This window comes from Capra hircus, chromosome 21, assembly GCF_001704415.2.
Source record: "Capra hircus breed San Clemente chromosome 21, ASM170441v1, whole genome shotgun sequence".
Taxonomy (NCBI): Eukaryota; Metazoa; Chordata; class Mammalia; order Artiodactyla; family Bovidae; genus Capra; species Capra hircus.
Genome location: NC_030828.1, coordinates 33289561 through 33305965, shown reverse-complemented (window position 1 = coordinate 33305965; position 16405 = coordinate 33289561). Strand labels below are relative to the sequence as shown.

General features: G+C 57.3%; 2 protein-coding genes across 4 annotated transcripts; one reads left to right on the top strand and one right to left on the bottom strand.

The window, feature by feature from the left end:
* Positions 226 to 4786, top strand: CPLX3 (complexin 3). The gene is made up of 3 exons (XM_005695134.3): positions 226 to 482; positions 1612 to 1699; positions 3393 to 4786. Exons 1-3 carry the CDS (start codon positions 319 to 321, stop codon positions 3615 to 3617), a joined length of 477 nt encoding a protein of 158 aa, XP_005695191.1. The 5' UTR covers positions 226 to 318; the 3' UTR covers positions 3618 to 4786.
* Positions 8763 to 15891, bottom strand: ULK3 (unc-51 like kinase 3). 3 transcript variants are annotated; one of them, XM_018066233.1, is made up of 16 exons: positions 15671 to 15891; positions 14872 to 15012; positions 14668 to 14788; positions 13862 to 13966; positions 13027 to 13170; positions 12762 to 12844; positions 11993 to 12148; positions 11713 to 11818; positions 11467 to 11507; positions 11138 to 11240; positions 10937 to 11001; positions 10773 to 10851; positions 10656 to 10696; positions 10236 to 10283; positions 10018 to 10084; positions 8763 to 9898 (listed from the first exon to the last, which is right to left on the bottom strand). In XM_018066233.1, exons 1-16 carry the CDS (start codon positions 15770 to 15772, stop codon positions 9882 to 9884), a joined length of 1419 nt encoding a protein of 472 aa, XP_017921722.1. In that variant the 5' UTR covers positions 15773 to 15891; the 3' UTR covers positions 8763 to 9881. The 3 variants fall into 3 exon arrangements, 2 of the variants coding, with proteins under 2 accessions (XP_017921722.1, XP_017921723.1); XM_018066234.1 differs by having other exon boundaries at positions 14872 to 15009; positions 15671 to 15847; XR_001919874.1 differs by lacking the exon at positions 10773 to 10851 and having other exon boundaries at positions 15671 to 15875.

Genomic DNA, 16405 nt, shown 5'->3' with positions numbered 1-16405 from the left:
CTCAACAGCAGCCCCAATCCGTTGCCGGCAGTGCCCAGCGGAGCTTGGCATGGAAGGAGGCACGTTGGGGAGGCGGGAGTGAGGCACGGGCACGTGGTCCAGTCTGCTCAGCCCCGTGCATGCCCCCCGCCCCCTGTGAGGAGGGGTTTGGGGCTATGGAGGCGGGCCCGGGCAGGGGCGGGCGGTGGGCGGCGCAGAGCGTGGGGCGCCAGCCTGCGGCGGGAGCTGTCCCTGAGACCTAGTGCTGAAGTAGGAGCGGACGTGCCTGGGTGCCCGCCGCGCGGTAACCGGCGCCCGGCGCCCAGGTCAGCGACGACCATGGCGTTCATGGTGAAGACCATGGTGGGCGGCCAGCTGAAGAACCTCACTGGGAGCCTGGGGGGCTGCGAGGACAAGGGGGACGGGGACAAGTCGGCCGCCGAAGCGCAGGGCATGAGCCGAGAGGAGTATGAGGAGTATCAGAAGCAACTGGTGGAAGAGAAGTGAGTGGCATCCCTTCCTGACTCCACGGCCCTTCCCACCCCCCAAGAGCCGCCCGGCCCACCCTTAGGGCAGTCTCAGACCCCGAGCCCTCCCCTACTTTTCCAGAGGAGGTAAGGGCCGGGCCCTCTAGGGTGCCCCCAGAGCCACCCGGTCTCCAACCTAGAACCCCGCTCCACTTTTACATTCGGGCCCAGAGGGAGTGGGGGCAGGGGCGACAGGGGCCTGAGACGAGGTGGGGGCACGTGCATTTCTGACGAAACAAGTAATCCCTTAATCCGATCTGGTCTCAGCCGTCTGTGTCTTCCAACTGGAGCTCCTCTGAGCCTGAGGCTCAGCGCAAAGCGCTGCAGCTGAGAGAATCAGTCACAGAGACATCCCGAGATGAGGACACTCTTGTGCGAGGACAATGCTGGGACAGAGAGGTACCTGGAGTGGAGTTAGGAGCTCAACTCCACACTAGGCTGCTTGGGTCAGATCCTGGCTTCGCTTCTTTTTTGCTGGGTGACCCTAGGCAAATTACTTTCTGTGCCTCAGTTTCTTCTTCTGTAAAATGTGGGTGGTGATAAAACATGCTGTATATGTTTATGAGGGTTAATACTTAATGTACATAAACCGCTTAGCAAGACACCTGGCACATGGCAAACCATTAAATGTTAGCTATTATTTCACTTAATCATGATAACAGTTTTGTGAGCTGCAAAATCTTATCCTCATTTTACAAAACAGGAAAGTAAACGATTTACTCAAAGACAAAAAGTGGTAGTGGAGCCACGATGCGAACCCGTGTCTGTCCCAAATACTTTTCCCCACACTGACACAACCTGTCAGAAAAAGAAAAGACAGACCGAGTCAGACGCCACCTATGTTAGGGTCTGGAAAGCCAGACAGACTGCCCCGATAGCTGCATCAGGCGACGTGTGTGGAGGCAATAAAGGGCACTGTGATACCCGAGAGAGGCAGTGAAGATTAATCTTGGCTGGTTAGAGCACCCAACATACCGGTCCGCGGCCGGCGGGGGCGGGAGCCGAGTAAACCGGCTAGGACATAGAGACCCTTCCCGCCCCTTCCTCGCAGGCCCCGCCCATTTTCTCAGCCCCGATGGTGATTCCGCCCCCGGTGCCCCCACAGGATGGAGCGGGACGCGCAGTTCACGCAGAGGAAGGCAGAGCGGGCCACGCTGCGGAGCCACTTCCGAGACAAATACCGGCTGCCCAAGGTAAGCTTAAGGAAGCTGGGCTGCAAGACACATCCGGGACCCTGAGCTGTGGGCTCCGGACCCCTTTGCCGTACTCCTGGTGCTGCAACTCTCAAGGAGTGTTTGATTAAATCAACGATTCTCTCACTCCTTCATTCATTCACGGTTAATTAGTGCCTGCCAAGGGCCAGGGCTTGACGCTGAGAGGTAGCCCAGTCCAGATGGGTTTGTGTTTCTGGAGTCAATTCAGGCCCCTTCTCTCCTCCAACTCCCACTCACCCAACCCAGAGTCAGGCCTAGGCATATGAAGAGTTGGAAGGCAGTAGATTCTACCTCAGGGGTAAAATCTCTTGGCACTTCTGAACACCCAGGGAGGGAGATGGACCGAGAGTAGGCAGCACCTTCTGTGTGCTTGATCTTCATGCCCTTACCTAACCCTTCAGTAACTCTGCCAGGTAGCTACTACCCACATCTACAGATAAGGAAACTGAGGCTCAGAGAGATTAAGGGACTTGGCTATGGTCAGACACAGCCAGAGAGTGACGGGAGTGGGAAAAGAGATCAAGCCTGTACCTGCTGAGCCTGCACTTGCTCCCAGACCCCTGGTTGCCTTCCAAAGTATGAAGTCTGTCTGCAGAGAGTAAAGTACCCCCTTGACTGCCCAAGTATCTAGGAGGATGTCTCCTCTAGGCTCTGCAGCATCAGATGACCATGTGAGAGTTCTGCTCCTGTTGCCTAAGGAGGGAACTGAGGCACAAGCCACTGCCCCTGCCCAGAAGCTAGACTCTGAGGAGAAAGGGAAGCACAGGCTATACCTGAACTTGATCTTGCACTTGAATTGGAGGATCAGATATGTGAACATCATATTCACTCATTCAGTACATGCTTACTGAGCCCCTGGCTGCCCCTGATTTCCCACAGAGCACTAGTCTTTTGAAAATCTCTCAAAGGGAGAGTCAAACTCAGCTAGGAATGGATCATCCTCAAATGCTTGCATTAAGCATATAAGAGAAACAACTCTGCCATCAGAGAACTCTGAATACCCTAGGAGAGAGAAGACTTGGCTGTAACTGAGTAGGACATAAAGTAGAAAGCCAAAGAGCCCCCAAAGGGACAGGGAAGTGCAATGACCATCAGTAGGTAGGTGCTGTGCAAAGAAGACACAGATGTTGGAATGAGGGACATAGGTTTACATTTAGCTCCCCTACTTCCAAGTGGTGTGACTTTGGGCAAATTACTAAAGTTATCTGAGCCTCAATTTCCTTATTTGTAAAATGGAGAAAATAATACCTACCTCACAGGGTTGTTGTGAGCATTAAAGGCACTCAGCTCAGTGTCAACCATGTGATAGGTGTTGGATGAATGGAATCCATCACTGTGATGGGTAACATTCTTCAGTGTAGTTAATGACAGTCAACACACAACTTAGCTGACTCAGTCTGACTCCGAAGTATTTTTATGTTGTCGTTACTCACTGCGCTAATGTCTTACCTTCAGTATCTCAGGGTGAAGTCAGGCGGTGTGAAAGGGCAAGGTCTCCATATCCAAGCGTCAAAAGCTTGATCCTGGCATGGAGAAGGGGGGCTGAGTTCACTGGAACCTGGAGTTCCAGAATCCTGGGGCCTGGAACGCAGTCCAGGCTCCTCCTTGCCCCTCAACTCTGAGTCCCCACAGACCTGCAACCCCATCGCACCCCTTTCCCTCTTCCCTTCAGAACGAGACAGACGAGAGCCAAATCCAGATGGCAGGTGGAGATGTGGAGCTGCCCCGGGAGCTGGCCAAGATGATTGAGGAGGACACAGAGGAGGAGGAAGAGAGGGCCTCGGTCCTTGGGCAGCTGGCCAGCCTCCCTGGCTTGGACCTCGGCTCACTCAAGGACAAGGCCCAGAGCACACTGGGGGACCTCAAGCAATCAGCTGAGAGGTGCCACATCATGTGACTACTTCCCCTGGGGTGACCAGACAGCTGGGCCCACACAAGTGCTGAGAACATGTCTCAGCTTCCAGGGACCCATATCCCATCTTGGCTTTGTCTCCCTGCCCCAGGCCAGCCCCAGGACCCTTCTCATCCAGGGCTCCAGTCTGCCTTCTGCTCTCACCCTCTCCACTGGGAGCAAAGTTCCCATTCCTCACCCTACCCCTCAGGACCCAATATCCCTACTCAGCCTGGGAAGGCCTCCCAGGATTGTAGGAATAGATCTGACCCTCTCTGACCATGCCCCCAAGTTCCTGCACATAGGAGAACCCATAGAGGGACATACAGAGGGACACAGAGATCCTGGTGTGAGCAGAGGGGTATGTCACAGATGCATCCTGGCACACAGACACAAACACGGGCCAGCTCCCCAGGTGCCTAGCTCCTCTAGACACCAACACTCAGATATGCTCAGGGGAGCTTTAGGCAGACACTCACAATAGACAGGAGGCCTGAGTTCAAGTCTCCACATTTATTCTCCTTAAAACCCACCCTTTCTGGGCCTCAATTCATCATCTGTAAAATTGGAATGGACTGGGTGATTTCTAAGACTTCCTAGCTTGGCCTTCCTGACCCTTGAGAGTCAGCCCCACACCCCTCCTTGGGTAGAGCAGCAGCTGCAGCCATAGTCTCAAGCGGCTGCCACTGTGGGCTCTGGCTCTTGGAAGCTGAGTGATGCTATGTGAGGGGCTTAGTGCCAAGGATGAAGCTGGCAATGAACAGTAGCCCAGGAGGCTCCAGGCCTTCTCTGGGCCCAGGGCCCAGACAATTTCTGTTCTGTTCCTGTAGAACTCTCTCTGGATTCCATAGCTGGATTTCCTCTCTCAGTTCAGTGAAAAATAAAAATTCCAAATGACTTGCCTATTTTACTTCTTACTGACCTCCAGGAGTCTCGGGTTTCACAGGCCCCTAACCTTGCCCTTGGAGGGGTATTCTCTACCTCCTCATCCACAGCTTCATAGGAGTGCCAACTCCTATAAGATACTCAAGCAGTCATCCAGATGGGCTGCACCAGGGAAGGCAGGAGGGGCTAAGACTCAATCACAGCTGTCTCTGGCACCTGTGCCTATCCCCCCACATCTTGGCCATCAAAGGTGTAACAAAACAAAGGCAGGGCAACTGCCTTCCAGCCCAGGCACTGCTGTGTGACTTTGAGCTGGTCCCTTTCCCTCTCTGAGCCAGTTTCCTTCCCCGCTGTGATATTAAGAGCCCCCACTCAATAATAATAACACCTGGTTCAAAGGGTGGCCATTTGTAAAGCCCTTGGCACATGATGGACCATATCAATAAATGGTAACTTGTTCTTAAAAAAAAAAAAGGGTAGAGTCCAAATCTCATCTTGCTCACCTATGTGTGTGCTCCAGGGGTGGGGGTTATCCAGGAGACCAACCAGGAGGCTCCGCAAGCAGGCCATCTCAGAGGCCTGAGAGGAACAAGGTGCTCCAGGCAGATCCTGGTGCCCCCATTTGACACCAGACTGTAGAAAAGCCAGCCAAGATTTACAGGCAGAAGAGCCATCTCGGGGTTTGGTTTCAAGGGCAAAGCTTCCATTAGGCTCCTTTGTAAAATAAGAACAAGAAACATAAAACCTGTGCAGTAGGTAATGTGGGGAGGGAGAGGTGGGAGAGAATGAGAGGACAGTGAGTTAGGATGGTGGGGGCAGGGAGGGACACAGGCCCAGGATCTGGGCAGTGATGCTCAGCTGTCATGCTGGGTCTTCTCTCTTGAACACCCCAGGAAAAGGGGCCTGGGCTGCCCCCAAGCATGATCATGGGACAAAAACCCCTCCTGACCTTCCTGGAGCTGGAGGAGACCAAGTTCTGGCCCCAGGTTGTGGGGGGTGGGGCATGGGCCACCCCGGCAGCATCAGCAGCAAGGCCCACGTCAGCACTCCGCCCTCCAGGGGCCTTCTGCCTAATGGGACTGGACAGACCCTTTCCCCTCAGTGGTTTGCAGGACCAAAAGCGAAAGAGCAGGGATGCAGGCCATGGGGAGGCCAGGGGGTGAACATTCACTGAACCCTCACAAAATGGGCTGGCTGGGGCCTGGGGTTAGGGAGTGGGAGGGGGCCAAGCCCCCACTCTGGCTCCTTGCTCACAGCCTGAGAAACTTGAGGGGCCCTGACCTGTCTGCCTGTCCCTGGAATCGAGGTGGAGGGGGCAGTGAAGGCTCTGGGGCTCAGGCAGAGATGGGCAAGGAGGGCGGGCTGAGGGGTGCGCAGGCTCTGCTCACCTCCCCGCCTCGCTCTTCCTTCCCCTGCTCTCTAGGCTTCCCTGTCAGCCCATGGCCCTCTCATCTGTATCTCCAACCCTCGGTCTCCTTCCTGGCTGACACCCACCCAACACCTACACCCTCAACATGAGGCTGACCTGGCCTAGCTGGAGTCCCCCCTGCATCTGCCGCACTCTCAGCCCTCAGCCCCACAGTCCACCACTAGACTGCCACTCTCCTCCCATCCTGCTTCTACTTCCACTTAGACCATCACTTTCTTGATTAGTCCATCCTCCCGGTGTGATGTTAGGGCCACAAAGCCACTTACCACCAAAACTTTCCAGACCGATGCAAGTCCCACCATTAGGGCACCATAGTTTAGAAAAGGTATCTTTCTTCTCCCGGCCCCTCCCTCCTGTTCTCTCCTTTCTTCCTTCTCACCCTGCAGGCAGTCTGAGGGTACAGGACATGTTGACAGGTGATAAGACAGCCCCTCCAACCCCTGTCACTTTCAGGAGGAAGACAACAGAGCTGGCCGGCCTGCTCCCTCTCACCCCCACCCTCAGGCTCTCTGGCTCTAGAAACGGGACTTCAGGGAGATAAGTGGCGACTCCTGGCCCCTGCCGGGCTCAAGTCCCCTTCTGCCTTCACCCCTGCAGACAGCCCAGGCCTGGTTCCCAGAAGGAGGAGGGGTACAGAGAGAAGTGACTTTCTGGAGGCCAGTGGATCTCCAGGGAGGAGCTGGAAAGGGTGGTGATGGGTTTGGAGTTGAGAGGCTCTTCCCTTCCCCCAGTGGCCATATGGTCCCTCCTCCACCACTGGAGGCCCTGGCAGGGGCAGGCAACGGGACATCTGGGGGATGTCCATTTGCTGAGCCTGAGCTGCTGGCAGTGCCTACTGACCCAGCTGACTCCTGAGGCTGGGTTGGGGGTGGGGAGCCACACACGAGGGGAGCGCGAGGGAACCACGGAGCCCGCTGCTCTGCCTCCCACCCGGTGCCTGCCAGACATCGCTGTTCCCAGAATCCATGTGAGGCTCCCTGGGTCTGGGGAAGCAGCAACGCTGAGGCTACCTTGTCTCTAATCAACAAGAACCGTGCCTGTGTCTGTTCGATCATGACTGCAAGTCTATGTGGAGTCTGCATGGGTGAGTGTTTTTGTAGGTGTCTGTGGCCCGTGGCCTTTTAGTATCTGTGTGTGTGTGGCGGGGGTGGGTGTGAGTTACTCTGGGGAAAGTGCAGTGGCCCCTTCTTTTACACCCCAGCCTCCGGGTTGGGCCATCTCCCTCTCAGGGAGGGCCTGGATGGCAGCTGGCCTCTGAGGACAACGGCCCTTATAGACGGAGTCCCTCACCCCAGTTGGTCAGGCAGGCTGGCCAGAGACGCCTGGGTCCCTCAACCTGCTCCAGAGGCCCATCTGCTTCTCCCAGGGCTGGCCCCTTGGGAGACAGAGGGCCCAGTGCTGGCTGGGCTGGGGGGACTTGGTGGAGGTGAGAGGACAGGGCAGGGTGAGCACCCAGAGGCTGGGAGGGAGAGGTGGCCTGCTCTGTCTTGGGGACTCTCAAAGTGTTAAAGGTGAGAGATGGAAACTCTGGCTCCTAGGAAAAAAACTTATTAAAAAAAGATTAGCATTATTTCCCACAGGCCTCTGTCATTTAAAGAAAGCCCTGGGGAGCCCCAACTCCTCTGGCTGGGCTGCCTCCCTCATTGGCAGGTGGCTTAGACACATAAACGTCTCACCCAGGGAGGGCCCTTACCCAGGGCCTCCTCCGCCAGCCTCCGGCTGCAGGTCTTTCCTATACCCAGTGCCCTCACGGGGGCCCATTCCCCGCCACAATCACATGCAGAATGCTATCAGGCCCCTGTCCTCAGATAGCCAATGCAGACATCACAAATAGAAACTGGGGCCTCCAGGGCCAAGCTTTTACCCCATTATCCTTCTATTTGATTAGTCTTTCACAAACCCCATCCTTCCTCATTCCCATTCTCCCTCCCATCCATTTCTCTCAATTTATCCACCCAACTGGATCCATTCATTCTCCTCCTTCCTTCTCATTTTACTCAGAGGGCTTTCTGTCTAGCCCACTCCCAGAAATAATCTGAATGCATTCCTCTGAAAGTAAGTTTTGAATTGTGTGTGCCAGGCTCACAGGTTCCCATGGGGCATTTACCTTCATCCTCATTTTACTGAGAAACAGGCTACTCAATGGGTCCCAAACTTCAGAGCCACAGAGCAAGGCCAGGATTTTAGCTCTGCTTCCTGCCTTCCGGGTCACTGCTCCACACTGCCACCCAACGGTCAGGCTTCTGGAGAAGTTAGCCCTTTAAGGTCTGCATGGAAGGCTGAGCAGCGAGGGAACTCAGGCCTTGGTGGCTGCCCAAGGGGGCGAGCTCAGTCTCCCTAGGTCCCCAAAGATGCTCCTCCCACCAGAAGGTGGGCAGAGGGCTGCTGGAAACAGCCCCAACTTGGGGGGCCCTGGGGAGCTGAGCATGAGACCCTAGGGGATGCCCTTTCCCTAATCCGGCTCACTGGCCCAGGGTGAGAGGCGGTGTAGGCACTGGGTCCTGTCTAGGACGAGGAGTATGCAGCACAGATGTTCAACAGAATCACACCTGCCACCGGGCCATCCTCCCCATGCAGACAGGAAGGGCCTTCCCTGGGCTCCGAGGCCTGTGCTTGCGGCTCCCCACTGCTCTCCTGGGCAGTGGGAGGCCTGGCAGCTGGGAGAGCCGGAACCCCAGGGGCTGAGGGCAGGGAGCAGATGAGGCTTTCACTCCCCTGACCCTGTGACCTCCCCCAGCCTCCCGCATTCCACCCAGCTTTTCCTGGAGCCCCTCTAGCCCCAGCCTGTGAGCTGGGGCTCTCTCTCCTGTTTTTCCCAGGGCAAGAAGAGAAGAACAAATTCAGAAAATAATTTAATAGAAAAACAATGAATTATATTCTTTACACCCAGTCTCCTATAGGGAAGGCAGACAACTCTTGCCCCAAGGAGGCATTTAAGGACAGAAGGATTAGAAATCACTAACACCCTCTCTGATTGTTTAGAAAAGAAAACGCTAAATAACTCCAGGTAGACATATTCGTTCCAGGTTAAAGACACTTTGTTCTCCTGGAAGCCCATGTAGGGGCTTGAGGAGAGAGTAATAGTGCCACTGGAGAGATGGGGAGAACCCAGCCCAGGAAAGGGGAGGGAGCTTGCCTGGGGACACACACTGGTGGAGCAGCCGTGTCAGACCCAGGATCAGGTCCCTGGATCACTGGTTCCCCCGGAGCCCGCATGCCTCCCCATCCCAGGCCTGGACCAGCTCTGCGGTCAGTACAGGCATTCCTCAGAGGGATGAAGGTGGGAGGGATGAGGATTGAGGACCCATCTCCTTATGCCCCCCAGACCAGGGCAAGAACAAGGCATGGGTTTCTCAAATTTGCCCATCTCTACCAAAGATATTATTGTCATGCATGAAGGATAATCTTAAAATATCGAGAGGGTAGGCCGGGGTCAGCTCCCAGGAAGACTGGTTGAGCTCTGCAGGGCTGAGTGCATATGGTGGGATGGGTGGTCCCTGAGGGGTCTTGGAAGCCCTGTTCCAGTGCACAGAGGGAGGTGAGGCTCCCAGGAAAGACAGGGGTGGGCACAGCTGCCTGCTGGCAGGGAGTGAAAAGAGCAGGAGTGCCCTGTAGGGCCCTCACCTCAGAGTAAAACCAGAAATCAACAGGCTCAGCGCCCAGCAACCACCAAACAAGTCACGTGACAGAAACACACTTCTCCCAGAGTTCTGCCCACCCCAGGCCAAGGCCCCGTGCTCCCGGCACACACCATGGGCTCTTAGACTCTCTAGGGAGTTAGGAGTCTCCCAAGGGGTGCTGGGGATCCTGTGGTATGCGGGCGGCGGGGGGGGGGGGGTCCCAGAATTGCCCATCCAGGAAGCCTGCTCCTTAGTGTTGCTGAGGGCCACAGAATTCTGGGGGCCAGCTGGGGTGCATCCCCAGATCCCAGTGATCTGTCTGATCATCCTTCAGGGTCACTGCAGAGTACAAGCTGTGGAGGGGAAATGGGGAGCGTCAGTCTTGGGCCTCCGGCAAAAGAGGCAGAATCTAGGGCTGCCCCAGTCTTCATCCCTCCTCAAGTGAAGAGTCAGACCCCAGGGCGGGACTCACAGCTACGAACAGACTCCGACAGCCCCTCTTTGTCCAGGGTCTCGGCCTCCCAGTGAGCCTCTTTCATCTGCAGAACATAAAGGACAGACTGTGATGGAGATGCCTTCAGACAGTAACGAGAGGGAGACACAGCACAGGCGGCAAGGGGTAGCTAGCCACAGGCAGGGCGGAACAGAACGCACATAGCTTCGCCCCAGGGTGGGTCCCCACAGGCCCACCTTGACCTGCTCCTTCAGGTATTCAGCCCGAGCCATGAGATTCTGAACCTGCCAAGGGAAGACATGCCCAGGGATGTGGGGTGAGGAGAGGCCTTCAAGTCAAGCTCCTTCTCACTCCTAATGCTCCCTGGGATCCTCTGCCTCATCAGAACAACTTGCCTGAGTCCTTCTCTGCCCCTTCCTCCAGGAAGCCTCCTGACTGCTGCTCAGTTCCCAGACCCTGCCTGTCCCTCTGCCCTGACCCCAGCACCCAAGCCCTGATGACGTGCACAGGAGTCACCAACTTAGCAAGTCTATGAGGTTTGACTCTGTGACCTGGGGCACCTTGAGGGAACCCAAGGAGGTCCCCACACACGGAAGCAGGGCAAATGGGGACAAGGAACCCCACCCCTCACCGACCCTCCCAACCCCAGTGGGCACCTCAGTGTGAAGTAGCTCCCGCCTCCGGCCTGGGGGCTCCGCTGCAGAGAGAGGGAGGGCACGTGGTGAGGGCAGGGTGGCCGGGGGCCGGTGGGGAGGGTGGGGTTCGGGCCGTACCTGCCAGTAGCAGCAGCAGCTCCCCCAGACTGTGCTGGTACAGGGCCAGCGCGTCCTGCTCCCCACCAGCCTCTTCCTCCTGCAGCCACATGGACACTAGGTCGTCTAGGGGTGTGACCTGGATTCCTCCTGCCCCGCCCAGACCCCTCCCAGCAGCTCCAAACCTTGGCCAGGGCGGCCGAAGCCATTTCCAGGGCAGCCAGGAGGCGCGGCTTGTCCCGGGCCATCTCTGGGATGAGGGGCAAAGGCGCACTGTGAGCACTGTGAGAGGAGCCGTCTGCTTTCTCACCTCAGGACGCCTACCTCCACCTCCCTCCCCCTTGGGCTTGAGGGAAGTGGCCGGGGAACTGGTGGTCAGGGCCTACCTCTGAGCAGATCTCGGGCAGAGGTCCCCTGCCTCAGCAGGGCCCGATTGGAGGAGGAGACGATGGCCTTGAGCTCCTCAGCCCGGGACACATACTGCCCTACCTGCTGGAGGGCAAGGGGCTGAGGAAGGGCTGTCCCCCACTGCCTCCCTCGCCAGCACCCAGCTCCAGGTTCACCCTCTGGGTCCTCAGTGATTGCCCCAAACTTCAACGTCAGGGGCCAACTGGGGCCGGCCTGAACCCCTTCCCAGGGAGGGAGGTTCCTCTAGGACAGCCAACCCCCAGAGGCCCTGGGACCCCTCCCCATGTCCTCAGGGGACTCTGATCACCTTCGCCTTAATTGCCTCCTTCCGCTGGGTGTCCACTTCGTCTGCAGAAAGTGGGGGTTTAAATGAGGCCTCTGAAGCGAGGAGACCTCTGCCTCACACCAACCCCTCTGGAATCCCACAAAGCACTGAATTCCAGATTTCCCCACTGTCTTGTCTCCCACAAAATTCTGGAAGGGGAGCTGCTTCTGGAAGCCAGCCACTGTGGCTGTGGCTGACCCCACCCTGCCACACCTGCCTGGCACTCACAGTGCAGGGCGGGCACAAAGAAGTCCAGGGCCTTGCAGTAGAGAGACAAGGCGGCCGCAGCGTCCCCCTCCTGGTCCTTCTTCACAGCCTGCACCACCAGGGCGGTCTGCGGGAGGGTAGATTGGGAGTCATGACCCCCCATAACACTCACTGCGAGGGGTCATCCATACCCTGAGCCCACTCTCTGCCTCCTGCTGGGCAGGTCACCTGGTCACCAATGAAAGGGGTCAATGAAACCCCCCACCTGCCCTCAGCCCACCCGTCTCCACTGGCTGCTCACTGCTCGTGCCAGGCTCTCCCCACTGGGCATGTGCTCCAGGTCTACCCAAGGGTGGGCGAAGAAGTCTTGGAAGGAGATGCGGCGGCTGGGGTCCCGCTCCAGGAGCCGCTGCAGCAGATCTCGGCAGTCCTGGGAGAGTTGGGGCCGCAGGGGGAGCTGCAGGGGTAGGGGTGGAACAGATCACACTGGGCTCTGGCATCCTGGCCCCCAGCCCCCAGGGCCTGTCAGGACCACCCCGTCCTGGGGGGCCCCCAAGACACACATCTGACAGATGGAGAATATGAGACAAGGAGGAAGAGTGACAGGTCAGAGTGTGACAGCCAGTGAGAGCCAAGCCTCGTCCCCAGGCTCCTGTCTTTGTGATCCTATGGACTGTAGCCTGCCAGGCTCCTCTGTCCATTGGATTCTCCAGGCAAGAATACTGGGAGTGGGTTGCCATTTCCTCCTCCAGGGGATCTTCCCAACACAGGGATGAACACGCATCTCCTGTGTCTCCTGCATTGGCAGGCAGATTCTTTATGCCACCTGGGAAGCCCTGCTCCCCATGGGGAACCTGTAACAGGCTGTAGGGCAGGCCTCTTACTCCTCACTATGGTTGATCTGGGTTCCCGGGACTGAATGGAGCCAACTTTCAGGCTAGAGCGTGCCCAGCTCCACAGTGGTGGCCTGGAGCCCACACCCCAGTCTGTGCAGGTGTCAGTGAGCTCTGCCACCTCAGGGCCCTGACTCCCGCTGCCCCTCACAGTTTCGAAGGCCCTGCTAGACCTACCTCAATAACCCGGTTGCTCCGGATCTTCTCTTCCAGCTCTGAGAACGACCTGGAGGCAAAGGGGGGCTGCCCGAAGAGGGCTTCTGTGGAAGGGAGGCAGAGGGCAGGCTGGGAGGGGATAGGGTCAAGCTGGGCCTGGCCCACTCCTGGAGAAGGGCCCCAGACCAGAAGGGTCAGTGTTCTCATTAAAACCCTTCAGGAGTGGCCCAGTGATGCTCTGACTGAGGCTGCTCTGACAGTGGGGGGCAGGGGACAGAGCTCTCACCATACAGGATGACCCCCACAGACCAGAGGTCTACACGGGCATCGTACTGCCGCTGACACACCATCTCGGGAGCCATGTAGAGGGGGGAGCCACGAAGCACATGCTTCTCATCCCGGGGGGACATGTGCTGTGCAAAGCCAAAGTCTGCAGGCAAGAGGCCAGGCAGCAGGCTCAGTTTCTGCTCCTGCTTTACAGACTCCCCCTGGGCTCCAGGGCAGAGCTCCTCCCCACCCTCTAGACTCACCAGGATTAACCCTACTTCCCTACTTTGCTCATGTCGTTTCTCTCACTACAAACCCTTCTACCTCTTTGAGGGCATATATTCTCCCCATCCTGCACAGCCCCCTGCACACCTTTTCCCAGGAAGCCCACCCTGATCACACCAGCAACGAGGGTAAGGGCTCACTAGGGGTTGACCTCTCCCTCACTGTCCTACTCAGCTCAGTGGACCTCTCTGGCCTCCAGCGTCAAGTCAGTTCTCCTCCAAATTTTATCAGGGCCCACAGCTACCCCTTTTCCCACTCCACACTTTCCAACACTGCCCCAGACTGAGCCCCAGAATGCTAGTTCGGTGATGGATAAAGGACTAAGTCTGGTCACACTCTGAACCCTGACCCCACCCAGGATATCACATCGCTAGAGTCGAGCATCGGTAGCCTGAGAAAGGCCCTACCTTTTGGTGACAGGGCCTGTCCCTGGACATCCCAGCCTGTCGCTGTCTGATGACTCAACAGAGGGCTCCATGAGAACCAGGGCTGCTGAGCGAGCCCAGGCAGAAGGAGGCCTCTGCACACCCACCCTCAAAACCTCCACACCTTCTGTTCCAGACTCACACCTGCCAGTTTAAGGTGGGGCTTCTCCAGGGAGCTCAGCAGAATGTTCTGTGGCTTCAGGTCCAGGTGAGAGATGTTCCGTTCATGTAAGAACTGCAGGGCACTGGCTAGGCGGGAGGAACCGTGTAGAGTGACAGGTCAGAGAAGCCTCTCTCTCCCTTCCCCTCTCTTACCTGCCTGCCTGCCCATCCCCAGTTCTGGCCTGGTCTACCAAATGCTTTTTTTTTTTTTTTTTGGGGGCCTGTGCTACATCTCAGCTGTGGCATGTGGGATCTAGTTCTCTGACCAGGAATTGAATCTGGGCCCCTTGCGTTGGGAACGCAGAGTCTGATCTAACCACTGAACCACCAGCAAAGTCCCTACCAAATGCTTTACATACAAGCACCAGGCTCTGCTCCCCCAACTAAGACTTTGCTTGACCCCCACCTCGAGTGACCTCCTTCCTCCCTTGTACCCCTTCACAAGTCTCCCCTCCTCCTAGAAGCCTCCCTAGATGCCCCAGCCCTTTAGGCCCTTGCTCTTCTTCTTGGCAAAACACTTGGGTCTTTGGAATGTTCCACGAGGTCTTTATGTTACTGAATATGTTTCACGTGTGGAAGCTTGTACTCCCCACAGATGGGACTCCTCTCCATCTCTCTCACAGCATCCTTAAGCTGGGGATGGGCAAAACGAAGAGCGGGCCCTACAAATCCAAGCTGGGATGGCGGGCAACTGCTAAGAGTGTCACAGCTCTAAGCCTGGGGCAGAGGTGGGGTGGGAGAGCAGAGATCATGAGAAGGGGTGTCAGGCTGGGGTCAGAGGCTTTTACCCAACTGCTGCATGAAGACCCGAGCCACCTTCTCAGGCAGAATCCTGCGGGTGTGGATGAAGCGAGACAGGTCACCTCCTGCGCAGAACTCCATGATGAGGTAGATGTTGTCACTGTCCCACTGGGGTTAGAGGCAGAGAGGAGGCTTGAAGAGACTGGCCCTTCTCAGCCCCCTTTGGTGGTCGCCCCATCCCAGGCCCACACCTGGAAGTCTTTCAGCTGTACAATGTGGGGGTGTCGAATGCCCTTGAGGATCTCAATCTCTGTCAGGAGGTTTTCCACCGATGCCTTGTTCAGACTCTTCTTGGCCACACACTTTATGGCTACCACCTCCCGAGTATCCTTCTGTGGGGACAGGATATTCAAGGGCTCTGCCTTGAGAGGACCAGGAACCATGCATGGCCAGAAGGCTCTGGTCCCCTCTGACCCTGCTCCTCCTCTCGGGGCCTACCCACTCACACCAGCATTCAGGTTGCCCAGCTGCCCTTTCTCAGGGCAGTAAGGCACCCAGATTCTGGAATCCTGGCTTCCCTACTAGCCTCTCTGCTTCACAATCCCTTTCATTGTATTCTAGAGTGCCCCTGCTAAGGCATGTTATTTACTGTTCTAAACTGCCCACTCTGCTTCCTAAGTGGGTCCAGCCTTCTAGAACCCTGCCCCAGACTCCTCCCAGCCCACAGGTATCCTCCCTGTTTGGAGCCTATTCTTCAGCCACTAACGCCGAGGCTCCATCGAGGTCTTCACTCGTTTCTCCGCACAACAGCGGTGTATATTTGTTTTGAAGACCTATCTGTGGCGGTCACCGCGCACCTCCTCCACAGAAGGTCGACCTGGTACAGGCTAGGCCATGCACCCTTAGCTCACGCCGTCTCAACCTCTCCCCGTTTCCCGGCCCCGTTTCCCGCTTGCTTAGCGTCTGGCGGGCACTGGGGCCAGAACCTCAGAAGTTCTCGAGCCCCCAACTGCTGCCTCGCACAGAAGCCCCGAGGCGCCCCGCACCCACCTTGGCGTAGGCCTTGTACACCGTGGCATACGTGCCACTGCCCAGGCGCTCAGTGAGAATGAAGCCGTCGAGCCGCGGGGGACCCCAGCCGGACCCCGCCATCCCGACAACCCGCGCCCGCGGCCGGGCGCTTCCTGGTTCCCGGAGCCGGGGTTCCGGCCAGGAGCCTAGAGGGGAGCGCGCGGGCGAGGCGGTAGCACCGGACTCTACACTGCCCCGAGCGGCGCCCGCCGGAAGTGCAGCGAGGCAGGCTGGGCGGGGCCCCGGCCCCCCACCGCCCCCGCGCCCCTCCCCTCCAGGTGCTCCAGGTGCGGCTCCTGGGAGCCTCCGCCTTCACCTGCACAGGAAATCAGATGACTCGCCAGTACCCGCAAGATCCATTTGGAGATACTCAGGTCCTCGCAGGCCTAACGGGAATTAGCAGAGGCCAGCGGACGAGGTCCCCTGGGAAATCCCATGCAGGCTGCACAGTATCTTATTAGAGATCGCCCACGTGAATGGGATAGGAGAGAGAAGCCTCGTTTAAGGCGTGGATAGGGTGTGTTCAAAGAGGCCCCTCTCCTCCAAGACCAGCAACTGTGAATGTGGAAGTACTGGAACAAGAAAGTACCATGGAAGAGGACAAGCAATCTCAGTAAGGGGCTCGCCCCCAGGGGTGAGGGACTGAGCCTGCCCAGACTGGCCAGGGAGTAGAGTGACCAGACACAGCACCTTCACTGTCTCTTCTCACCTATG

Bases quoted from the DNA above. Each gene is read 5' to 3' on its own strand.
- CPLX3 (XM_005695134.3), top strand. From the start codon at position 319: ATGGCGTTCATGGTGAAGACCATGGTGGGCGGCCAGCTGAAGAACCTC. The intron at 483-1,611 runs GTGAGTGGCATC...GTGCCCCCACAG, and splicing joins AAGCAACTGGTGGAAGAGAA to GATGGAGCGGGACGCGCAGT. The intron at 1,700-3,392 runs GTAAGCTTAAGG...TCTTCCCTTCAG, and splicing joins ACAAATACCGGCTGCCCAAG to AACGAGACAGACGAGAGCCA.
- ULK3 (XM_018066233.1), bottom strand. From the start codon at position 15,772: ATGGCGGGGTCCGGCTGGGGTCCCCCGCGGCTCGACGGCTTCATTCTC. The intron at 13,171-13,861 runs GTGTGAGTCTGG...TCTTGCCTGCAG, and splicing joins GCCCCACCTTAAACTGGCAG to ACTTTGGCTTTGCACAGCAC. The intron at 11,002-11,137 runs GTAGGCCCTGAC...CCCTCATCCCAG, and splicing joins TGCCCGAGATCTGCTCAGAG to AGATGGCCCGGGACAAGCCG.